Source organism: Podarcis vaucheri (genome assembly GCF_965113315.1).
Source record: "Podarcis vaucheri genome assembly, chromosome: 9".
Taxonomy (NCBI): domain Eukaryota; kingdom Metazoa; phylum Chordata; class Lepidosauria; order Squamata; family Lacertidae; genus Podarcis; species Podarcis vaucheri.
The window spans coordinates 10,797,885-10,823,578 of record NC_138767.1 but is presented as its reverse complement, the minus strand read 5'-3'; the positions used below and the strand labels follow the sequence as shown (position 1 = coordinate 10,823,578).

Sequence of the window (25,694 nt, the reverse complement as noted above, 5' to 3'; positions counted from 1 at the left end):
TTAGAGAGTGGTGAAATCCTCACCCCACCCTGTGCAGCTCTTTCCCCCTCTAGGTGTTTATTCACATCAGCATTGCTTCAGTTCGGTTCCGTTTGTGTACATACCAGGGGACAGTGGTAGTGGGGTCAGGACAACTTAGGAACATTTAAAGGACTCCAGTTGATGTGAAACTTGTTGGGCAAACAACACAACAAACAGTCTCATAATGAAGAACAGGATAATGGACAATGTCATGTGAACATAGATTAGGAACACAGAACTGGAAACACAGTGAGTGTAAACAGGGGTGTGAACACAGCCTTGGTCTCCCTGCCCCCATCCTATCAGTCCCAATAGGAATCAGCCACTGCTGCTAGGATCCATAATAATGCTAAGAATAAGAATAAGAATAAGAATAATTTAATATTTATACCCCGCCCATCTGCAGTTGGGTTTCCAAGCCAGAGGACAGTCCCTTTAAGGTCCTCTGCTTCTCAGGGACGCAGGTGGCACTGTGGGTTAAACCACAGGGCCTAGGACTTGCAGATCAGAAGGTCGGCGGTTCGAATCCCCGTGACGGGGTGAGCTCCCGTTGCTTGGTCCCAGCTCCTGCCAATCTAGCAGTTCGAAAGCACATCAAAGTGCAAGTAGATAAATAGGTACCGCTCCGGCGGGAAGGTAAACGGCGTTTCTGTGTGCTGCTCTGGTTCGCCAGAAGCAGCTTAGTCATGCTGGCCACATGTACGCCGGCTCCCTCGGCCAATAAAGCGAGATGAGCACCACAACCCCAGAGTCGGCCACGACTGGACCTAATGGTCAGGGGTCCCTTTACCTTTACCTTACTTCTCAGGGAAGGGATGGCGCCTACTAGGCATGATCTGGCCCCAGAATTAGAGAAATAATGCCATCCTTTTAGGGAGCAAGCTGCTTATTCAGAGTTCTTTAGGGTGCTGCAACTAATTGGTTCACCCTGCAACTTCATGGGTTAAAATTGGGACAGAACATATATTTTCTGTCCCAATAATAATAATAATAATAAATATTCACAATACATTGAAGAACAAAATCAAGTAGTAATGTTGGTCAAGCTCAGAGACAAAGCTTCTTTTATTAGATACAGCCAGTATTTAAAATGCAGTATGTAAATTATCATGTTAAACAACAGTTACACTCATAATACATATACTAAGTTTCTCCTAGTATATAATGTCTGAATAATTCTCTCTGCTACCCCTGTAATAGTAGACATTTTAGTGGCCAATTTTTATTTGAATTTTATGGCCTCACCCATTTCCTTAGTTAATTTATCTATGTGTGTAACAAATTATGCTTGTCTCTGCAGTTTCTGATGAAGGGAAGTGTGAAATCTGGAATAACTTTGGCAATCTCTTTACAAGTAACTTTTTGCCTTGGTTTTTCAAAAGGAAAAACAGGCACTCGCTGACCAGGATTGATTCTTAGAAGACTGAGGAGGAATTCAATCTCATTTCTTCAAGGGTCTTCATAGATAATCTCCTTGAGGAAGGGTCATCCTCCTCTAATAGCTTGGCAGAATTATTTGCAGCCAACATCTGCAGAAGGAACTGAAGCAGACAAACACAAGAATTATCATGTTGCCATGGCAATAAGCTACATAGGGGGCTGCAACTTTTTCATGGTAAATCACAACTTAATTGTATTTTCTGTGGCATATTAGCCATTGTCTGATGACTACATCGGTTGTTGCATCAATGTAAGAAACAAACTTGCTGTGTTAAAGTAAAATTGGTAACCAGCTGAGACAGCTTTCACGGTGTGTGTGGTTTGATGGGTAAGCCAGTGTGGTCCAGTTAGTATTCTGTTGGTCTAAGGCAGCCTTGGCCAACTCCATGCCTTCAACAGGTTTTGGATTACATCTCTTGTCAGCTGAAGTTGAAGCTGATGGGAGTGCTAATCCAAAACATCTGGACAGCACCAAGTCTGGTTTGGGAATTTAGGAAGTTTTCTTTAACATCTTGTGCTAGAGTAGTTGCAACTCTTATGCTGCAGATCAGCTTGCAGCCACTGCACTGTGCATGTGGACCCCAGTTAGAGAACCTCAGAGGCAACAATAAGCTTGGGTGGAAAGTCAGGAATGAGGAGACATAATCAGGGCACAGCATTCTTCTCTCAACTTCTCTCTACTTATTTCTGATTTTTCTAACTGGGCTCTATGCAAGCACCCCCCTCTACTTTCCAAGTTAGGTATAAACCTTTCCCCTTCCATGCCACTTTGCTAACAGATTTTATTTTTCTTGTGCAAAGAGATCTCTCTCTCTCCCTTCACACAGAGTATTCAAAAGCTGTGACAGCCTCATGGTGCAAGATGTGCTTTATGACTTGATTTTGCTGAATGTATAAAAACAGGCTCAAAAACGAAAGTAGTGCAAAGAGACAGGATCAATAGGAAAGAAAATGTATGTGGATATAACCACACATTTCCAAGAATGATCTAAAACATTATTTATTCATGTTATAAGTAGAGACCGGGTCGGGGGGAACGGAGGAAAGGTTTCCTTTTCAAATAAATGGGAGGAAAGCAAACACTTTTCTTGAACTCCTCTAGTTTAGCTTCATGCAGCTCCTTCAGGTTCTCGGATGAAGATCTGTTCAAGTTCAAGTCCTTTGCTCCAGTCTTCTTTGTCTTAGTTTTCCCTGTTAGATCGCCAAACCTTTTGGGTTTGCAAACAGCTTTGCCCTATCACGTATAAATGTGCATTAATATGGTCACAGGGAAGCGGTTTGGAAAGGAACGGGGAAGTTTTTGGTATCACATACCCCCTTAGTTTCTAATGGTAAGATACCCATTTAGCATATCTACCATACTGAAATGAAGTGGAGCATCCACACCAAAAATGTAGAAAGCGGACCCAAAACCTTATCTGCATAAGAAAGCTGCTGTAGGGAATCACTTGCAGGATTAGGAAGTGTTAGGCAGAAATGAGGACCTGAACAAGCATCTAAATGCAGCCATCTATTTCTATTAGGGAGACACATGTTCAAATGCACATCACTGTCCACATTCTGGCACAACCAGAATATTGTGGGGTGGACAGGTTGGGTGCTTGCCTTGATGCTTAGCTGAAGTTGGTACTAAGTTGAGCTGAGTCTTTGTTATTATTGATTGATTGATTGATTGATTGATTGCCTGCCCTTCACCCTAAGGTCCCATCGCTACTTACAACATTAAAGCACAATATTAAATATTAAAATCACAAAATAAGGTGGGTGCTAAAAATACATAGCTGTCAATCTTCCCTTCTTCTTTTTTGCGGGAAATTCCTTTATTCCAGCACCATTTCCCGCTGCTTCCCGCTGCTATCCTGGATTGTTAGATATCCCGTAGACTGTCCCCGGGACAGGTGAGGCTGCTGATCCCTTATTTTTGAGGCTGCTGATCCCTTATTTTCAAATCTGAAAGTTGACAGCTATGTAAATATATACACTTCAAGTGTCAACAGCCAGGGTAAAGAGGTGAGACTTCAGCATTCTCTGGAAGCTGTATAATCAAAGTGCCAGGCAGAGGGAAAGACGGAGTCCCACAGCTTAGGGGCTGCCACAGAGAATGCCCTCTCCTGAGCCATGTTTTCCCTCTGGGGGCAGAGGAACAACCAAGACTGCCCCTCTGCTCAGGGCTGGCCCAGGATGTTTTGCTGTTTCAGGTAAAACAGAAAATGCCACCACCTCTTCCTCTGTCGTGCCCCCGCCTCCCCCAGTGTGGAGGAAGAGGAGGAGGTGGGCACAGAGAAAATGGGAGTGGTAGCCAATTACAGAGGTGGCACTCACCTTCAGAGGCTAGATCTTCCACCGAGGAAAGTGCCTCAGCTCACTTTGAGCAGGGGGGCAGCTGGCAACAAAGCAGGACATTACCGAGAGGCAGCTCATGGGCATTGCTAGTGAGGCCAGAGAGCAGGAGGCCCTCTTACACTGTGAGATTTTGCAGCCCAGTTTTGCAAGCCACTCAGTTTGGCAACCTTGCAGAACTGGCCACGGAGGAGGGGCCACAGTCCTCCTTGCCCACTCTTTGTCCTCAGGTTGGCCCTGGGCGCAGTCTTCCAAGGATAAATACTTAAGGGGCTTTGTTGTGTTGTGCAGGTGTCATCTCCAAGAGGAAGGTTGCTCGCCTGCCTTCTTCCCACCTGCTACGAAGCACTACCACACCAGAACATTGTGAGTAATTATTCCAGTTGGTGGGTCTTTAACTTGATGGGAGCAGCACAATTGTTGCAGCAGAGACAGACGGTGTGGGATGTTTCCTTCAGGAACAGCCAGGGGCAGGGCAGAGTGTGGGTCAAATCAGCCCATTGTGCCTTCAGGGCCCACAGGGACTTCTTGTTCTTCTTTGTGTTGGTTTTTTGTCCGCTTTGCAAAAAATGCTTGAGAATGCAATTTATTCTGCTTAGGGTTGCCACTGTTTTATAAACAGGCACTTTGTGACTTTGGGAGCTGCATAACAAGCAGAATGACTGCTGGCATAGCATAGTGCAGCCTTCCCGAACCTTGTGTTTTGGACTACAATTCCCATCAGCCCCAGTCACCATGCGTCCAAAACATCTGAAGGGCACAAAGCTGGGGAAGGCTGGCAAAGTGGTTTATGCTACAATCCTGTAGGGATGGAAGTTAACCTGACACCCCATGGATTTTCCCAAATTAGGTGAAAAAAGATAGGTTGAGTAGAGGAAACTCTCCACAAACACCTCATCTAAAAGCAGCTTAATGGGTGTAATTCCCATTAGAAAAATGGTATTGCAGGGGGATAGGGGAAGTTTATTTCCCCCCTTAATGGCTAATTTGTATTCTACCTTTCCTCTTAACATAGTAGCGTTAGGTGTAAACAACATTTAAAAGACAATAACCCATAAGTAATTAATTAAAATAATTAGAACCAGAAACAGCATGGCAGGTAATGAAAAGATCAGGTCATCATAAAATAGCAAGGGTGATATTCCTCTGCCCTCGCTGCTTCAGCCACAGTCCACTTGCCCCCATCCCCACATGCACAACTGCTTCAGTGCAAAGAAAAAGATACCCAATCCACTGAAATGTTGGCTAAACCCAGCTCTAACCAAAAATTTAACCCAGGGTTGATACCTCTTGAAGACTCCCAGTCCAAACTCAATTTGCAACTGATAGTCGTGTTTTCACTGTGTTCATGATTCTTAATTGTTGCAATATTTCTTATCCTCACCATGAATTCTTAACTTTATTGTTTTATTGTTTTATTGCTTAATAGTGAGCGATATGGGCGGTTTACAATGAAATACGGTACAGTAAATAAAATAAAATTACTCTACAAGAGTATCATAAAATATATACAGGCATTCTCTGTCTTAAAAATCCTGATTCAGAGAAACAGTCTTGGACCACCTTGCTTCTAAAAGCCAACAAAGCATGACAGCTGAACTGTCTTCATCAAGGAATTACCCAAATGTGGGTGCCACTACCAAGAAGATTCAGTCTTATGCCAGCCCACTGTGCGTGTGATCAGTGTTATCAAAGGCTGGCGAGAGAGCCAGGAAAACCAGGAGGGATGTTGCTTTTTCCATCCATCTCCCAGCAGAGGTCATCCATCAGCTTGACTGTGGCTGTCCCCAAATCAGACTGTGATAAGTTCCTGTTCTTTGGATCAGCCTTGCAAAATTGTTTCCACCCTCCACTACTGTATACACCGAGGCCATTTCACACATTGTGTTGCAACGCACCCACATTTGTCACCACTCATACATTTAGCAGAATACTGTTGCTGTTCATTGATCCTTATGCATATACCCATGCAACCCATGTGCTTGTGGCCATTGTACCATCATTAGTGCACATTTAGAATCAGAGTTGGAAGGGACCCCAAGGGTTCATCTAGCCAGTGTTTCCCAACCTTGGGCCTCCAGCTGTTTTCGAACTACAATTCCCATCATCCCTGACCACTGGTCTTGCTAGCTGAGGATTATGGGAGTTGTAGTCCAAAAACAGCTGGAGGCCCAAGGTTGGGAAATGCTTATCTAGCCCAACCTTTCTCAACCTGTGGGTCCCCAGATGTTGTTGAACTACAACTCCCATCACCCCTAGCTAGCAAGGCCAGAGCTCAGGGATGAGCTCACCCCCATCGTTCTACCCGGACACTGAGGTCCAGTGCCGAGGGCCTTCTGGCGGTTCCCTCACTGCAAGAAGCCAAGTTACAGGGAACCAGGCAGAGGGTCTTCTCGGTAGTGGCACCCGCCCTGTGGAACGCCCTCCTACCAGATGTCAAAGAGAACAACTACTACCAAACTTTTAGAAGACATCTGAAGGCAGCCCTGTTTAGGGAAGCTTTTAACATTTGATGCATTCCTGTATTTTAATATTTGGTTGGAAGCCGTCCAGAGTGGCTGGGGAAGCCCAGCCAGATGGGCGGGGTATAAATAATAAAATATTATTATTGTAGTCCAACAACATCTGGGGACCCACAGGTTGAGAACTGCTGGTTCTAGTCCAACCCCCTGCAATGCAGGAATACGCAGCTGGCGCGTACGGGGATCGAACTCGCGATCTTGGCATTATCAGCAGCACTAGGCTCTAGCCATGTGAGCTAACCAGATGGCCTCGCTGGGGGGGGGGTTCTTAGGTGCGCATAACACAAAATGCAACGTATGAAGCAAACTGTAGCCTAGAGTGCAAGGTGAAGTGGCACAGGTGTGGGTGGGTGTGCAGCATCTCGGAGAAATGGCCTGGTTTAGTACTCCTCCCCCCCTGCCCCTTTTCTGCAAATCACATCTTTGTGAAGGTGCTTTGCAAAAAAGAAGCAGCTGCCTCTCTAATGGGACATGTGGCTGCATCGTAACAAGTAGGGGGGGCTACCCTTCGTTTCCATATTACAGCCCTCCAGTTTATTCCCTGCCAAATTCTGCATGCCTCCAGATACCAGCAGTTGTCCTGTTAATATCCTTTTGAGAAATGCATGGTTGTCTTTTTAACACCGAAACAAACACAAAGGGTTATATTTAACTGAGCTTTATGCAGAGTACACAAACTGAATGAACACCGGAAATCTAAACTGTATACAGCCATGTGAACTGGTATTATTTAGATGGTGTTTTTGTTTGTAGTTCCAGGTTTTAAAATATTGTTTTTAATATTGCATTTTAAATGGCTGGCACCCGCCCTGGGAACTTAGAGGGAAGAGTGGGTGATAGTAACTATAGTAATAGTAGAAATTAATCAAGATAGCTAAGTTGTTGTTGTTGTTTAGTTGTTTAGTCGTGTCCAACTCTTCGTGACCCCATGGACCAGAGCACGCCAGGCCATAGCTAAGTTAGGCCCTTTAATTTCAGTGGGTGTACTCTGAGTAAAACTTAGTTGACAACCATCCATTAGGAGAAGAGCGAACCAGTACAACACAAAAGCACCTAAAAAACACTGGAACTGTTGCGCTCAGGTTCTGCTTGCGAACGTCCTCTAGACATCTGGTTGGCCTCCATGTGAACAGCATGTTGGAGTAGATGGGCCTTTGACTTGATCCAGTAGGGGTTTTTTTACATTGATATAGTCTTAACAATGACAGTTCTTAAATAGGGAGAGGGTTATGTTAGGTGATAGTTTGTACTGTATATTGTTTCAGGAAACCTGCAGTGTGTTTGGTCAGCAGTGAAACAAAAGGAAATGTATAGGAAGAGCCTAAGCTATGAATCAATAAGTCCCTGGTTTAAATCTCTACCATTACAGTGGTACCTCGGGTTAAGTACTTAATTCATTCCGGAGGTCCGTTCTTAACCTGAAACTGTTCTTAACCTGAAGGACCACTTTAGCTAATGGGGCCTCCTGCTGCCACCGCGCCGCCAGAGCACAATTTCTGTTCTCATCCTGAAGCAAAGTTCTTAACCTGAAGCACTATTTCTGGGTTAGCGGAGTCTGTAATCCGAAGCGTATGTAACCTGAAGCATATGTAACCTGAGATACCACTGTAATTAATTGATCTGATGGTCATTAGCACACCTCAGTCAGCATTAAGGGGATAATAATAAATAAAACTGCCTTGCCCTTACAAGGTCACTAGGAGAACAACTGAGAAAATATATATCAAGCACTTTGAGCACTCTTGTGCTATGTAAATACTGCAAGTTCCCATACCATCTCAAATCATTATCTTATTTCTTCACACAGAGGATAGTCAAACTATGGGACTCCCACATGATATAGTGAAAGCCACCAATTTGGCTAATTCCCTTCTGGGCAACCTTCTGGGGGCCACATACCAGTGGTGGCCAGGGCCAGGGGCAAAAGGGGGTGGGCAGGGCAATTAATGTAAATTTTACCTTTATATAGTAGGCTACTCTCTACACACACACACACACCCCTCTATCCAGACAAGCAGCCGTCACAAGGGAAAAATACTCAAACGTGTGAAGCATAGCAGGTGAGGGGTGTGGCCTCAGGAAGGTGTGGTTAGGTAGGGGTGTGGCCTAGGTAGAATCTCAAGGGCCAAATAAGAGAGGGGTGGAGGGCCACATCTGCCCCTTGGCCTGAGGTTCCCCACACCTGCTCTGGACCAAACCTATACAACCCATCAGCCATGAATGATGCTTGATTTTGCTGCCTTGATTGCAAAAACAATGGGTTGTCAAGCACTAGTAAGTCAAGTTAGGCTTGGCAGGTCACACATGGTTGGGAAGGTTTGATGTAGCCACATAAAAACACTGCCTTTACACAGCTGCAGCTGCTTCAGTTCTGATCTCTAGTTGTATCACAGAAAGTGGGATTTGCTCACCTGAGGCTTCCTGTAGCCTTTCCTGTCAAGAAATTGCTCAAAGGCGTAGATTGCATGGAACCCACTTGCCTCCTCCACCTGCAACAATAGATTTTACTAATTTCACACATGAAAGGAATGTTCAGACACTGTTTCCCACATATTCAGGTTTACCTATATCATTGCCCCTAGGAACCAGAGGCGCACCAGCACACCTGGATAATTTTCTTACAAATAAGGTAAATAAATTTTGTGGTGCATTTTCCATTCACATTAATTATTTTGTGTGTCAGTTTCTGAATTGCTGCTCATTCAGAAACTTTGGAACTGTTTACTTATACTTGTTCACTGCGACTTCAAAAAGTACTGTTTCTGTGAGTGAAAATCTTAGCCACCATGCATTAAATTCCACTTACTGAACTTTCATATGACTTGACAACACGTCAGCTAGAGCCCTGAAGCTGCGTTGAGTGGCGAAATTCCAACCCACACTGCCCCCCTCTATAAATAGGGAAATCCTGACAGATACCCAAGGACAAAATCCGTGACACCTCATGTCAGTTGTGAATGGCACAGATGCATTCAAATTACCACTTTTCATGTTTCCCAAAGGCCACCAGTGCCTGCTTTTTGTCACACAGAAAATGAGTTCCTTGAATGCATGTGTCTATTCAAAACTGAGGCAAAGTGAGTGCATTTGGTATCTATGTAAAGGTAAAGGGACCCCTGACCATTAAGTCCAGTCGCAGATGAACTCTGGGGTTGCGGTGCTCATCTCACTTTACTGGCCAAGGGAGCCGGCGTTTGTCCACAGACAGCTTCCAGGTCATGTGGTGAAGCAGAGCAGTGCACGGAAACTCCGTTTACCTTCCCGCCAGAGCGGTACCTATTTATCTATTTGCACTTTGATATGCTTTCAAACTGCTAGGTTGGCAGGAGCTGGGACCGAGCAACGGGAGCTCACCCTGTCACGGGGATTCGAACCGCCGACCTTCTGATCAGCAGGCCCTAGGCTCTGTGGTTAAGACCACAGCGCCACCCGCGTCCCACTGGAACCTATCAAGCACAAAAACATTGCTGGCAGATGGCTAAAAATTACTGACATTGATTTACCTCATAAATGCCCTACAAGAAGACTTGCCCAGCATAGAACACTATGGGCAATTTCATTACCTTTGGGGCCACCTTCTTCTTCCTTAAATCCAGAAAGGATTGCAGACATACAGGGATTTCTTCCTCATCTCTGACTTTTTTCTTTTTCCATTTCTTGGGGGGAAGATACCAGGCTCCATATTTAATCTTGTCCCATTTTGGTGGAGGAGGTGTCTGATAGGCAAAAGAACAAGGACACGGTATTAGGTGGGGGGTTGTTTTTTGCCATGTCTGTCATTGTATAAATACAGTGGTACCTCAGGTTAAGTACTTAATTCGTTCCGGAGGTCCGTTCTTAACCTGAAACTGTTCTTAACCTGAAGCACCATTTTAGGTAATGGGGCCTCTCGCTGCCTCTGCGCCGCCGCCGCCACACGATTTCTGTTCTCATCCTGAAGCAAAGTTCTTAACCCGAGGTACTATTTCTGGGTTAGCGGAGTCCGTAGCCTGAAGCGTTTGTAACCCGAGGTACCACTGTACTCATTTTGTGCTTACGTCTCACCATAATGGCATAAAAATTACTCACCATCCTTGTAGTCTTGTTGGTTTGGCATGCAATAGAGGCTGGTCCGTTAGGGCAAGTGCAGGGGTTGCCTCACCAACGTCACTCTGCCCCCAGGCAACACCCCCCCCCCCGCCTGCTTGCCTTCCAACTTGCAACCAGCCCGTGGGATGGCATTGCCTGTTGGCTTCCTCCTCTGTAGCCTCAGTGCTGCCCTTGCAGAGCTCAGCAGAGAGGATGTTATGTTCTGAGTTGAATAGGATCCAAAAGGCAGCAGTCTGATTGGTCCTAGAACAATAGGATTCAGAATGCAGCAGTTTGATTGGTCCACAGGAGCCACCCAATCCAGCTCCAGGTGGAAGTGAATCCGCAACCTGATTGGCCTACAGGTGAATCTTGGAATTAGCCAATAACGTGGGGCCCATTGTGTAAATAATGTATATAAAGCAGACATTCTGGGGGAACTTCCATTCCTCCTCACCACTATGAGCTGAATAAAGAGCATGAAATCCACTCTCGACTCTGAGTATATTTCAGAGGAAGATGCGACAAAACTAGAATTAGTTGACTCTGGCTCTGCCCGTCCTTGACCTTGGCTCCGCCCGCTGTTGGCCTTCTTGCCTTCCACTCTACCAGCCCCAACGAGCACTACCCACCTTCGCTGGTATGGATGGGGAAAATCCTGGTGCAAAGCTAAGAGGGAGGGGAACACAATGTTTTGGGGAAAGATGTCCCTTTTCCCCAAGGAGAGAATAGTCCCCAAATGTTCCTTTACAGGCGGGAAATATGGCAACATTAGGGAGCCACCTGCATTTCTGTGATATCTGCAACCTTGATTGCACCAATCCTTGCCCTCACCTCAGACCTATTTGTGTGCCTAGAAAAGCAACCAAGGAGCAAACGTACTTGTGCCCATCAGGCTTGAAGGTTAAGGATCAAGAAAGGACACAGGGAACTACTGTGAGTCCCATTCGACTGCAGACCATCTTAAGGGCCAAATTTCCCTACATATTCCTGCCAGTTGGTGGACATTTTCCTGGTATCTAATGAAGAGAGAAGCCACCAGCCTGCAGATCTCTGCGAATGCAGTACTACAGAGTTCCCAGCAAGTGGCAATCTAAGAACACTGTTCTGAGTAGCAGAAATGCCAAACAATTCATAACCCTCCAGATATCGTTTGGCTTGTGCATTCATGATGGCTTGTGATCATGACGGTATCAGGCCAGTTATATGCAATCGGGCTTTCAATACTGTTTTGCACCTGCAGAGGTTTCTGGGCATTTGTACTGCTTCGTTTCCAAACACTGCATGTCCTGCAAGCTCCTGTTGAAATTATTTTTGTAACATAAATGTTCTGGTTTATTTTTTGTGCCACTTTTGTTGTGCTGTAGTGCAAGAGTGCCCCTCCAGATGGCAATAATATGGCAACACCGAGGAAACACTGTGTGGAAGCTCCAGTATAAATCCACAAGAGTTAAGCAACCACTCCTTTCCCCACCCATCCCACTGCCATTCCTTTGCTCAAACTCACAGCCCACTAAAACTGGGATTTTCTTGCAATTTACCTTCATCGAGTTCTTGATGGTTTGCCAGTCCGGACGGCGCCCCAGGCACTCCTTCAGATCTCCTGGCACATTGTAAAGCTGCACAATTTTCATGGGCGATGACGTCTTGGATTCTGATTCGTAGCTTGTGTCAAACAATTTCATGATGGTGGCTTCGTCAATGTTATACTTTTCGACTCCCTGGAATTAGAAGCCCAAGAACACTTTCAGAAGGCAGCTATTTCAATCATTTCAAACACTCTCTAAGGAAGATAATAGTGGTGAACTGCACATTTCAGCAGATGGGCCTGGAAGAAGACTAGTTGTATCACCTGCTCTAATAGTCACAGCTTTTAGAGCAAAAACCTTGGCCTTTTGTTTCGCCACCGTTAGGTCACGCTGATTAATTGTGGGCATATGACGGCAGTCTTTTAGGGTGCTGTGCATTCACAGATGCACTCAAAAGACAGCAGGTTACTTCAGCAGCAAAGAGTTGTTTCGTTGTATGGAGGAGTCACTTACTGGTTCACATGGAGAAGCCATTTTCAGTGGTGCCCAGTGATGAAAGTGTGGACAGCTGTATTGAGGCAGCACCGAGTGTTGAAATTTTGCGCCCTTAACAATTTTGTGCTGGGGCAACCTCCCCATGCTATAATAATAATAATAAGAATAAACATTTATTTATACCCCGCCCTTCCCGGTTCAAAAACCAAGCTCAGGGAGGCTAACAACAAATTTAAAACACTTTAAAACACTTAATTATAAAAGCAGCATAAATACGGTATAAAAACATCAATAACAATAAAAATCAAAAATCAATCAGATAATCCCCAGGGCTAGCTGGCTGAGTTGGTCCTACTTGGGCCAGCGAGGAGACTAGGGGAGAATTTGCTGTGGGGTCTCAGAGTGGGTGATCTTCATAAAAAGGGGAGGGGAAGGGAAGAGAAGGGAAATAAAAGATCAGGCTGAATTCAAATTAAAGGCCAGGCGGAATAGCTCTGTCTTACAGGCCTGACGTAAGGAGGTTAAATCCTGAAGGGCCCTAGTCTCATGGGACAGAGCATTCCACCACGTCGGAGGCATCACTGAGAAGGCCCTGGCCCTGGTGGAGGATAGTCTGACTTCCTTAGGGCCCGGGACCTCTAAACTATGGTTATTCATGGACCTTAAGGTCCTCAGCGGGGCATACCAGGAGAGGCGGTTGCATATGTTACTGCTCCAACATTCAAAATCATACTTTGCTTGCCTGCAAGCTGAAGTGATGTAATATAAGGGGCGCGGACTTTACTTCTTGATTCTACTAGTCATCTGCCCTAGAGGAGATGACTAATGAGACCTGAACATGAAGTCACTCCAAAGATTTCATCGGATAACACTGTATCACCCACCTTCCTGCCTCCAAACCACGTTGCTCCAGAGAGCACCCAAAATCACATGCAAAGAGGGGGGGGGGGAGAGACCACAAACAAACAAGTCATCAGTAGAGAAATAAGAATATAACCCTTCACAAAGCTCAGCTCTTCCCGTGGGACTGTTCCAGAATGTTATCTCTCTTAATTTGGAGGAGGAAGCATCACTTCCTGTTAATTTATATACCAGAACTGGTTGAAAGCAAAACGTTTGTTCTATCCTTTCCCCTGTTACTTTTTTTTAAAGTATTTATTAAAGTTTTTGAACATGTGTGCAATAAATAAACAGACAACTACACGACAGAACTGTATGGCTCACATTATGTAAGCTATTGTTTATGCATCTAAGTACTCAGCTGTAATAAAAAAACAAGTGGGAAAACAGCTAAATTATACTGGCACAAAGGGACGCGGGTGGTGCTGTGGGTTAAGCCACAGAGCCTAGGGCTTGCCGTTCAGAAGGTTGGCGGTTTGAATCCCCACGACAGGGTGAGCTCCCGTTGCTCAGTCCCTGCTCCTGCCAACCTAGCAGTTCGAAAGCACGTCAAAGTGCAAGTAGATAAATAGGTACCACTCCGGCGGGAAGGTAAACAGCGTTTCCGTGTGCTGCTCTGGTTTGCCAGAAGCGGCTTAGTCATGTTGGCCACATGACCCGGAAGCTGCACGCCGGCTCCCTCGGCCATTATAGCGAGATGAGCGCTGCAACCCCAGAGTCATCCACGACTGGACCTAATGGTTAGGGGTCCCTTTATTTTATACTGGCGCAAAGGCCCACATGTGTCTGAGTAGCAGGAACTGTGAGACTGCATTGCCTTAAAATATGCAAATTATAAGATAACCAATGTTCCAAAACCACATCGTTTTTTTGGGCTCCACACAATGCTCTATTATACTGTATGCAGTAAGTTTTTTCTGCTAATGCTAAAGTGCAGACTTTAAACCACTAGCTCTACATCCTGCTGCTGTTTTTTAGAACTTCACAAGACTGACCAAGTCATGCTGCACATGAATCACACTGGAGACTTTCACTGATATTGAATTAACAAGTTTCTCAGTTCCTCTTTCCTTTTGCTTTTTACTCAACAGCAGAACAAAGACTAAGAAATGTGTCAAAGTTCCCCTGACCATGCATTTTTGTATTCTGATTTCTGAAAGAGTGAACAATTCTCCTTCTGTTTAGCATATTATTAATAGCTAAGGATGCTTTGAGAATCCAAATGGGGGCTTAATATTGCAAACAAATGGTTCCAACACCCAATATTAAGGTTACTGGATTTTATGCCGAAAGAGTAAATCTGAATTAAATGAGGAAAAATATGGACTGGCAATTTGATGCCAACGATGTTGTGTAGGCACTGCAAAAAATTGCCTGTGTAAGAAGCACCCATCACACATTAACACTCTTCTGGAAACACAGCGGTATGACTGCATCCACAGAGGTGAACTCCATTGTCTCTCAAGACAGATGAATGTCAACAATAACAACAAGCACACTAAAATAAATAAAGATATTACAAACATATCCATTATGCTTAGTGATGTGGTGGTGCCCTATTTGGTGCTAAGTTTTAAATACTGCACAGAGACTGGTCAAAGGACTTTACATTTATGGAAGATGAACACAGAAACAGCTATCAGGTGGGATGCTGAAAAAATTCTGTGTTTCGTGAAAGTAGTCTGAATACACATTTTCAGCCTGAAAACAAATGCAAATATAAATCAGACCACATCCACCACACTTCAGAATGTTGCTCTATCTCAGGCATAGGCAAACTAGGCCCTCCAGATGTTTGGGGACTGCAGCTCCCATCACCCCTAGCTAACAGGACCAGTGGTCAGGGATGATGATAATAATAATAATAATAATAATAATAAATAATAATAATAATAATAATATATTATTTATACCCCGCCCATCTGGCTGAGTTTCCCCAGCCACTCTGGGCGGCTCCCAGTCGAGTGTTAAAAACAATACAGCATTAAATATTAAAAACTTCCCTAAACAGGGCTGCCTTCAGATGTCTTTTAAAAATAGGATAGCTGCTTATTTCCTTGACATCTGATGGGAGAACGTTCCACAGGGCAGGCGCCATTACCGAGAAGGCCCTCTGTCTGGTTCCCTGTAACCTCACTTCTCGCAATGAGGGAACCGCCAGAAGGCCCCTGGCGCTGGACCTCAGTGTCCGGGCTGAACGATAGGGGTGGAAACGCTTCTTCAGGTATACTGGGTCGAGGCCATTTAGGGCTTTAAAAGTCAGCACCAACACTTTGAATTGTGCTCGGAAACATACTGGGAGCCAATGCAGATCTATCAGGACCGGTGTTATGTTGTCCAGTCACCAGTCTAGCTGCCACATTCTGGATTAATTGCAGTTTCCGGGTCACCTTCAAAGGTAGCCCTATGTAGAGCGCATTGCAGTAGTCCAAGCGGGAGATAACCAGAGCATGCACCACTCTGGCGAGACAGTCCGCAGGCAGGTAGGGTCTCAGCCTGCATACCAGATGGAGCTGGTAGACAGCCGCCCTGGACACAGAATTGACTTGTGCCTCCATGGACAGCTGTGAGTCCAAAATTACTCCCAGGCTGCGCACTTGGTCCTTCAGGGGCACAGTTACCCCATTCAGGACCAGGGAGTCCTCCACACCAGCTCGCCCCCTGTCCCCCAAAAACAGTACTTCTGTCTTGTTAGGATTCAACCTCAATCTAGATGACCCTCAGGGTCCTTTTGGTCTCTATGATTCTATGACTTTTGTGAAGTCCCTCAGTCTGATCAGCTGAACCCTTGATGGTTTTGCCCTGAAGTCTTCCATTGCACCTCTCTTAGCTTACCATTGAGCTGACCCACTCAACAAACTCCTTCGTTGCACGCTTTACATTCTCATCCAAGGGAGGAATATAGGCTATTTGAGCTGCCTTTTCTCTCTCACTCACTTCTTTTTTACTAAACCACGTATAAGGGTTCTTGCTTTTAGGCGCCCAGGGCCTAAAGAGAAATGAAAAATACATCATGATCATCAAGTTTCTGTCACATGGAATTGATTACATTTCCCTCCCCCCTGCATTTAATTGAATGGGGAGGAATAACATAGTGACGACTTTATTTCCATATGTTACATGATTTCACCACAGTGGATAGTGAGGGGAATAATGTAACTTTTTGGTGGAAGAACAACTGCAGCGGAACAGAAACAGTGCTGCATGTGTTGAATATTGAGCAAAATGGACAATTATGCCTTCTTATATCCCAGAACAAATCCCTGCAAAAGATTCCCAGAGTTTCATGTGCAGGATCTGGTACTGTAAATGATCTGGCTTGAGTTCTGCTGCTACCATGGGCCATGCCAGATTTACATATAAGCTGAACAAGCTATAGCTTAGGGCCCCACTCTCTTGGGCCCCCCCAAAAAAGTTAAAGGGGGGGGAACTGGATGCCCATTTCCAAAATATAAGATAAAAAAACAAATAAAATAAAAACTACATACAGTAAGAGTGTTTTGTGTTGTGCTACTTTGATAAAATACATTTTTTGTTATGTGCAAATGGCTTTAGATACTTATTAGCTCCATCAATTACCATATAGCATATATTCAACACAAAAACAGCAGCAACAACAATTTGTTCTTGACAAAGGACAGCTGGACATATAAAGGGCCCCATTACCTTCAGTAGCTTAGGGCCTCATCACACCTAAATCCAGCCCTGACCTTGGGATGCCAGTTACCTTGTTCCCACATTAGTCATCAGAGTATTCCAGCTTATCTTATTCCCTTATGTGGAAATGCTGTAAGTGCTGTATGGCAAAGAAAGATGTTGGCGAGAAGTCATCACAATCATAGATTCAGGGGAAAGGCAAGGAGAGCAAAATGAGAAGTGGCAGATTTTTGAGAGATTTATTGTGCCTTTGCAGTAGCTTTAGAGAAGGAAAACTCTTGCAACATTGCCTGCTTATAGATAGGATCAGTTTCTATGGGTTGTGTCAAGTTCCCAGAGGATGCTCTTAATGAGTGGTCAATAAAGGTCAAAATAAGTAAATAAATACGGGCCTCAAAATAAGCTCTGCTCTGTTTATCTCTCTGTTGCATCTCTCTCTGATTACAGGAAAATAACCAAGCTTTCCATGTGGCTATATGGGTTTGCAAGGCAGATTCAAAAACTGGGACAGGCGCTTAGCATGGAATTCTCCATCTTGACAATCCCAGCTACCATTGCCAGATCCCAGAATGGATGAAGGTAGTTGGTGTCTAGGAGAAGAGCATTTTTGCTGACTACACTACAAGCATTCTTGATATGTAGCTTCCAGGAATTCGGCAGTTTTTTTTGCGGCCTGGGCTAAGTAGGGTGGGTTGGAGCAAGCGATGGTACTGCTGACATATCCCTCAGCTACAGGACTGCCCTGTTAAGACATATCTCCTTCCTCCGCTCCTTATGAGAAGATGAGAGATTGCATCATCGTCATCATTATTTAAAGTGAGACATAGAAGCATCATACAAAATCAAATGTTTTGAGGCACACTTGACTGGTCATGCAGAAAACCCAACAGACATCAAGCTGTTTCGAATGGTTAACCTCTAAGCGAATGCACCTCTGTATTTCATCACACCCAAAGGCGTACCTAGGCTCCCTTGTGTGCTTGGCAGTGCCTCCGAAGACCATGGACCAGAAACACAAAGTTTGCTTTTTGCCACCTTTCAGACTCTGCCAGCAATTTCCTCCATGGCCATCAGGGTTGGGTCTGCTCTGCTCTGTTCAGCCTCTCCTCCTCCTCCTTTATTAGTCCATCTGTCTGAGTGTGCAGACAGGTAGACGGGGTCTTGGCCACTCTGAACCAGAGTTGAAAGCTGTGATTTCCATGCCCACTGGGCCTGTGCCCATGGGAGTAGCTAGGGGGGCAGCTTCCTTCCCATCAATTAAATCATAAAAAATACTTAACTAACTGACTGACTGCATCAATAGTTAAAGCTATGGTTTTCCCAGTAGTGATGTATGGAAGTGAGAGCTGGACCATAAAGAAGGCTGATCGCCGAAGAATTGATGCTTTTGAATTATGGTGCTGGAGGAGACTCTTGAGAGTCCCATGGACTGCAAGAAGATCCAACCTATCCATTCTGAAGGAAATCAGCCCTGAGTGCTCACTAGAAGGACAGATCCTGAAGCTGAGGCTCCAATACTTTGGCTACCTAATGAGAAGAGAAGACTCCCTGGAAAAGACCCTGATGTTGGGAAAGATGGAGGGCACAAGGAGAAGGGGACGAAGGACGAGATGGTTGGACAGTGTTCTCGAAGCTACCAGCATGAGTTTGACCAAACTGTGGGAGGCAGTGGAAGAGAGGAGTGCCTGGCGTGCTCTGGTCCATGGGGTCACGAAGAGTCGGACACGACTAAACGACTAAACAACAACAACAACAACTGACTGCATGACACATAACACAAAGCCTCCCTAACATAAAGCCTGCCCCCTCCTAAAATAAATCCTGGCTATGCCCATGGCTGTGCCCTTGGTGAGGGCCACCCTAGCCAACCCCTAGGTATGGCCCTGGTCACACCGCAGTCCATTTCAAAGGAGCCGAAGCTTCTAAGTCACCCTAGAGTTAACAGGAGATCAGTTTAGGGAGGTATTCTTTCGCATTACACATATCGCCTCCTGCGACACTGTACTCACGGGGTTACTTGGCTGAAGCCTGACTCTGACTTTTTGTCGTACTGCTGCAGCCGATACTGAACCGTAGGGGGAACCACTTCTGTTTTGCTATATTCAGGTGAGCCTCTGGCCAGATGCATTTCAGGGTCTAAGAGCTTCACCACGTCCTGAAACATCTGTGGGTAAAGCAAAGGGAAGGTGAGGCCTCAGAAATGTGGCTGCAGAAACCCAGACTTGCAATTACATATACATGCCATGTATATATTTAATCTCACAGCTTCAGGGATATGATTTTGAACAGTTGGGGTTGAGTCTTTTTTCCCTTTTCAATTCTCCATTCTCATTCAAGTGCACGGTTTCTCCTGCACTGTTGTTGTTTTATAATATTTTGATTAGTTTTAATTAAAGCAAACATCATATAAAAACATACATTGAAAAGAAAAATTTAAAATAATAAAACAGTAACATTTTTCATACTGTTTATACAATTAATGTAATATCCAAATGTGGGATTTCTTAAATCCCTTGATTTCCCTCCGCCCTCTCCATGGTTCCATTATTCCGTTATTAGTTCAGGCATGTCCAAATTGTATTCTCCATCTATTTGTATCTAATTCTATCATTTGGAGTTGAGTCTTGGTCCTTGCTAGGGATGCACAAAACTGTCAGTTTTGATTTCTCTCAGTTTCTCATTCTTCAAAGCTTGAGTTCACTTGGCCACATTTCTACATGTTTTGTTTTAGTGTGAATTTCTCCTACCATATATGCTAGGATGTAATGTTCCCTAACATAATGCATATTTGTCTGTTCTTTTCACTAACATATGCCTTCTTATGCACATAATATACTGTTACTCAGCTGGAGAACTGCACTGCAAAATCTGAACAATTTTCTGAAGGAGGCTGTGTTTCATTTAGCAAATTGTTTCAGAATGTGCCAATTAGATAGGCTCATTTTTAAACGCAAGCTAAATCAATTCCCACCCTCCCTCTGCCATCCCTAGAGCCTTGTATAGCCCTCTCCCAACCATTAATTTGTTTGCTTAAAAGATTTCTAACTTGCTCTTCAGTGGCATTTCCAGGGTGCCTTATAAAAAGTAAGATAAAATACAAAAATAAAACACGTTTAAAAAGTAATTAAAATAATAATGATAATAAATAATAATTTAAAAAAATAATTTGTACTCCGCCCTCCCCGGACAGAGCCAGGCTCAGGGCGGCTAACACCAGTAAAATTACAATAAAAGCATAATGGGGGGGGGGACCAATTTAAAATACAGGTTAAAATACCATTTAAAATGCAGCCTCATTTTAATAGTAGCCCATAGATCATAACCATAAGGGGAGGGAAACATAAGGGTCAGACTGAGTCCAAACCAAAGGCCAGGTGGAACAGCTCTGTCTTGCAGGCCCTGCGGAAAGATGTCAAGTCCTGCAGGGCCCTAGTCTCTTGTGACAGAGCGTTCCACCAAGTCGGGGCCAGTGCTGAAAAGGCCCTGGCTCTAGTTGAGACCAATCTAACCACCTTGCGACTTGGGACCTCCAAAGTGTTGTCATACAAGAGCTTTGGAGAATAAAAATATATTGGCCTGGCCCTCGATAAGTAACAGTGTTGGTGCCTGGCAGGCCTCTTGGAGGAGGGAATTCCACAAAAAGGGTGCAACGGCCAAGAATACTCTGTCTCTGATTGCCCCTACTCTCGTTACTGGTGGCAGGATTACCTGGAGGAAAGCCTCTGAAATTGCCTGAATATATGGGTACATTGGTATAGAAACAGACATTCCTTCAAGTACCTGAGTACATTATTTCCCTCAGTAGATACATATGTTGTAAAGGCCAACCAACTTTTAATGCATCTACCCATTTTAAAAATACCGTGAGTTTCTGTGTAGGCTACACAGTCTTTTTGATACCAGTAAGTGATTGAAGCAAATGTTTGGTGCGGTTTAACTCAAAGAGTTAAAGTATTTGCCCCCCCCCTGGCTATAGGTAAATGTAAAGGGACCCCTGACCATTAGATCCAGTCATGACTGACTCTGGGGTTGCGGCACTCATCTCACTTTATTGGCCGAGGGAGCCGGCGTACAGCTTCCGGGTCATGTGGCCAGCATGACTAAGCCACTTCTGGTGAACCAGAGCAGCGCACGGAAACGCCGTTTACCTTCCCGCCGGAGTGGTACCTATTTATCTACTTGCACTTTGATGTGCTTTTGAACTGCTAGGTTGGCAGGAGCAAAGACAGGGCAAAGGGAGCTCACCCTGTCATGGGGATTCGAACCGCCGACCTTCTGATCAGCAAGTCCTGGACTCTGTGGTTTAACCCTTCCTTGGCTATAGTTTGGTCAAAAAGTGAGAATGGGAAATGTGAAACTGAGGGTCAAGGAACCTGAAACTCCCCCTTGTGATTGAATGTATATTGGTGGAAACTTGTTGATGATGATGATTTTTACCTCTGGGGGCAAACTGTCCTCCAGATGAGGATACAGGGCAAGTGGATGTTGGGCCAGGCAGCGCTCAGTCTGTGCAATGTACTCCTTTTTGGCTCTCTGAGAAGCACTGAGCTTGGAGAACACAATGTCGCTTCTGGTCTTCATTCCCGTGTCTGTATATGGCACGAGCTGTGAAGGACCTGGTCTTTTGTACTCTAGAATTACTGGTACGGGCCCCTTTTTGCCTCGGATGATGATGTTATCAGAAGGGGGAGGGTAGCCATTTCTGAAGTCATCCAGGCCACTTTTCAAAAATCTCCATCGCTGGCCGTTGAGGGCATCAGAGAACTTCTCTTTGTTAGCGACACGCTCTTGAAAGCACTTGGTAGCCAATCTCTCCTTATACCTGAAAGCAAAGCATTATGGTCAACACCTGAAGCAAATCAGTCCCAGCCTGGATACCCCAGACTGTGCTAGAAATCAACTGGAGACTCTCAAGTGGCGTAGTGGGTCATTGGGTCTGGCTGATAACCAGAAGGTTGGTGGTTCAAGCCCATCCAGGGATGGCTGTGGACAGCATTGCATTGCATTGGGTTCCAATTGTACAATTCTAGGATTCTTTGATTCTATGGGTGTCCCCACAGTATTCACCTGAGCCATTCCACCACAGTTATTTTGTGTTCTGCTCAGAATTAGCATTTAATTGGACTAGATGACTGAGAATCATAGAATCATGAGAAGACAGGAGTGCTTCCAGACGGTTGCGATTTCTGGGGGGAATTCAGTCATGTACCGGCAAACTAATGAATCACCCCACTCAGAACATTTCAGAGAAATATTCAGCTTTTACCTAGTCATTAGCTGGCATTAAGGAAGTATCTTCCTTATTACTGGATAGGCCAGTAATCTCGTAACAAAAGGTATCAACCCTTTTCTGAACAAATATTAGGTCTCCCTATCCTGGTTTTTTGTTTGTTTGTTTTTTTAAGGCTAAACATTTTCCTGCTAAAAAAAAAAGAAATTAAGAAACAGGTTAACAAATACATGGTTGGTTAAGTCAAAGTACAAGTTGTTTCCCCTTTACTGAATTCAATCCCCTTAAAGAGAGACAGTTAAAAGTTAACCCCTTTTGCAATTTCTGTTCAGACCACCAATGTTAACAATACAGAAATACAAGATTCAGGAGTATCACAATTCTTCAGGCTCCAAACCCTGTTTGCTTTTGACAAAGCACAAAAATCTCAGAGCTCACATGGTTCCTCAAGTACCCATAAGATTATGAGATTCATTGACATGGTTAAACCAAGGATATGAGAGTCCCACTTTGTGACATCAGAGCTGCATTGTGGAAAGAGGTAATTTACATGAGATAGTTCAATTGTCTTCACTCCATTGGGACAGGAAGTATTCAAAAACATGTTTCTTGCTGTCCTAAAACACTCACAAAATAATCGCTGTCAGTTACACTCCTTTGTGAAGTCACATTTCTGGTGAGTAAATAGTCAGGGAGGAAATAGGCTTTATGCAGTGTTTTCTTTAAAAAAAAATGTTTAGGGGTACTCTCATTTTGGCTGCTCCCCCTCCCCCTTGCCCCTTCCTTCCCCCAACCCCCGGACAAGGGACTTGAGGCAGCGGCAGTGGCATTGAGAGGATGGGAAGGCCCCTGGCAATGGCGATGGCAGAATTGGCTTGAGCGAGGCGAGACAAGTGTTCACTAGCTGGCTCTAGCCTGGCAAGAGGAGGAGCGCCGTCGCCTCCATCGCAGCCGCCCCAGACTCCCCTCCCTGGGCACCAGCAGGAAGAATGACAGAGCTCCAGTCTGAGCTGCTACTGCGGAGACAGCTGGGATGTCTGTACGTCGGTCGAGGCAATACAAAATGTTTAGGGGTACGCATCCCCCTGTGTCCCCCCAGAAAAAAGCGCTGACTGTATACCAGATCCTTCTAACCCCTCAATCCAGCAGATATAAAGCAGGCTAGCTTCCTGTGTTGAGATGACCGTCTGAGTGATGGGCAATTAAGAGAAAGGAAAGGGGGCTCTGTGTGAGATGGCAAATGTATGGGGTGCCCTTCCAACTCAGAGAGAGAGGGACAGCGTCTGAGATTGGAGTTGAAAGGGGCTGTGGTGTGACCTAGAAGTAAAGCAGCAAACTGGAAAGAGAGTCAGAGCAACTTTGAGAGCAAGCCTGTTTGAATCCTGTTTGAATCCAAGGCTGTGGCTTTGGGAGAAACAAGACCTTTTTGGGGTGTTGATGCTGTGAACCCCTCCCTCGGAGGCTCAGGTTGTATATACAGTGGTACCTTGGGTTAAGAACTTAATTCGTTCCAGAGGTCCGTTCTTAACCTGAAACTGTTCTTAACTTGAAGCACCACTTTAGCTAATGGGGCCTACCGGTGCCGCCGCGCCGCTGGAGCACAATTTTTGTTCTCATCCTGAAGCAAAGTTCTTAACCCGAGGTACTATTTTTGGGTTAGCGGAGTCTGTAACCTGAAGCGTCTGTAACCTGAAGCGTATGTAACCCAAGGTAGCACTGTATGTGTAAATAAACCATTTATCATAAAGACACGACAGTCTCCGCTGTGCCTTATTCCCAAAAGGAAACACAGACCTTTGGTAAGTATCTGGAACCCCTGGGATCTCACAATGCTTGGAGATTGGAGTGGTGTACAACAGCATTTAAAATAAAGTGGTACCTTGGGTTAAGAACTTAATTTGTTCCGGAGGTCCGTTCTTAACCTGAAACTGTTCTTAACCTGAAGCACCACTTTAGCTAATGGGGCCTCCTGCTGTTGCCGCGCTGCCGCCACATGATTTCTTCTCTCATCCTGAAGCAAAGTTCTTAACCCGAGGTACTATTTCTGGGTTAGTGGAGCCTGTAACCTGAAGTGTCTGTAACTCGAGGTACCACTGTATTTTAGGCCTTTTAGTGACAAACCTCTGTAAGGCAGATTTTGTTATAGAAATGTTAAATCACAAACCAGTCACAATCAAACATTATGCATAATCAAATGCATCCAAATGTTGAGTCTCTGTGTGTATTACAGAGAGAGAGAGAGAGAGGGAGGGAGGGAGGGAGGGAGGGAGGGAGGGAGGGAGTTATAGCTAGGCCTGGAGCCATAACATTTTGCACCAGACCAACCACCAGCTTAAAGATGATACACTGTTCCTAGCGCCATGTAACGCTTCAGGCATATTGCACAGTACAAAATAACAAGATGTAACCCTCTACTCATGTCCATTTGGCTTAAGCCCAACATTTATCTATAGCTAGAGGGTGTGTGCATGTGTGCAAGGTAGGGTTGCCATACGTCTGGGAAAACCTGGACATGTCCTCTTTTTTGGGGAGGGGCTGGCAACATGCCCATCCAGACAGATTTTTACATTTTAAAGGAAATGTCTTGTTTTTCAGGGCTTGGGCTCAGGCGGGGGCTGCTCTACACACTGAGGCCGCGTACAGGCATGGCGGCTGTAGATTTGCTGTCTGGAAACACTTTTACTGTATGCTTCTATGTTTTTCTTGCTGTAAACCACCTTGATTTGTTCTTACGATATAGCAGTATACAAATAAAATTAATAAATAGAAAAGAGACTTCCCAACTAGGGGAACGGATGTCTGAGCACCGTCAGGAGGTAAGCATCTCTTAAAGCAGCGGTTCTCAACATGTGGTTCCCCAGATGTTGTTGGACTACAACTCCCATCATCCCTAGCTAGCAAGGCCAGAGCTCAGGGATGATGGGAGTTGTAGTCCAACAACATCTGGGGACCCACAGGGTGAGAACCGTGGTCTTAAATTGTTCTGGAATAACTGTCACGCCAGCTGCTCATCATCACAATACAAGCATCTGGATCCCTGCAGAAACACATCTCGTTCAGTTCCGCGGAGTACTCGCTCCTTGCCTCACCCTGGGGGGTAGTTCATGGTGATGGATGCAAGGGCTCTTGCAACTGTGGATGAGATGAGGGCTCAGCTGCGAGCCTCTGCTTCTCCTTCGGCCAGGCAAGGCAGAACAAAGCAGCGCTGTGAGCCTCTAACTTCCAGCAACCAGTTCAAAGCCAACCATTCATTCGTTCTCACGCTGGAAAGACTCTGGTTGCCAGGAGACAGTGGTGGCCAAGCTGTGGCAACAGTTGGCGGACTAACTGCCACAAAGGCTCTGGCTTACATTCTCTGAACCAGTGCTGAAGCTAATTCCCCTCTTCCCCGTATTCTCTCCTGCAAACTTTGATGCTAAATGTTCCCTAGATATTGTGGCAAGTAAGTGGGGGGCGCGGTAGAGATGTGTAAAATTAAGCACGGTATGAAGG

At 45.0% G+C, this 25,694-nt stretch overlaps 1 protein-coding gene and 1 long non-coding RNA gene across 6 annotated transcripts in view; one reads left to right on the top strand and one right to left on the bottom strand.

The window, feature by feature from the left end:
- LOC309540156 overlaps positions 1-25,694 on the top strand; it is a 43,602-nt gene that overhangs the window by 6,969 nt on the left and 10,939 nt on the right. The window contains exon 2 of the long non-coding RNA XR_014223079.1: positions 4,093-4,167. This is a non-coding gene — a long non-coding RNA (uncharacterized lncRNA). The remainder of the gene's footprint in view (positions 1-4,092; positions 4,168-25,694) is intronic.
- On the bottom strand, positions 1,063-25,602 carry LOC309540000 (protein FAM47E-like). Of its 5 annotated transcripts, none has more exons than XM_082236551.1 (8): positions 25,292-25,584; positions 21,410-21,794; positions 18,982-19,136; positions 16,151-16,304; positions 11,933-12,112; positions 9,887-10,039; positions 8,735-8,812; positions 1,063-1,562 (listed from the first exon to the last, which is right to left on the bottom strand). In XM_082236551.1, exons 1-8 carry the CDS (start codon positions 25,306-25,308, stop codon positions 1,437-1,439), a joined length of 1,248 nt encoding a protein of 415 aa, XP_082092677.1. In that variant the 5' UTR covers positions 25,309-25,584; the 3' UTR covers positions 1,063-1,436. The 5 variants fall into 5 exon arrangements, with proteins under 5 accessions (XP_082092677.1, XP_082092673.1, XP_082092675.1 ...); XM_082236547.1 differs by lacking the exon at positions 1,063-1,562 and adding an exon at positions 2,446-2,695 and having other exon boundaries at positions 25,292-25,602; XM_082236549.1 differs by lacking the exons at positions 1,063-1,562; positions 25,292-25,584 and adding exons at positions 2,446-2,695; positions 22,753-22,834.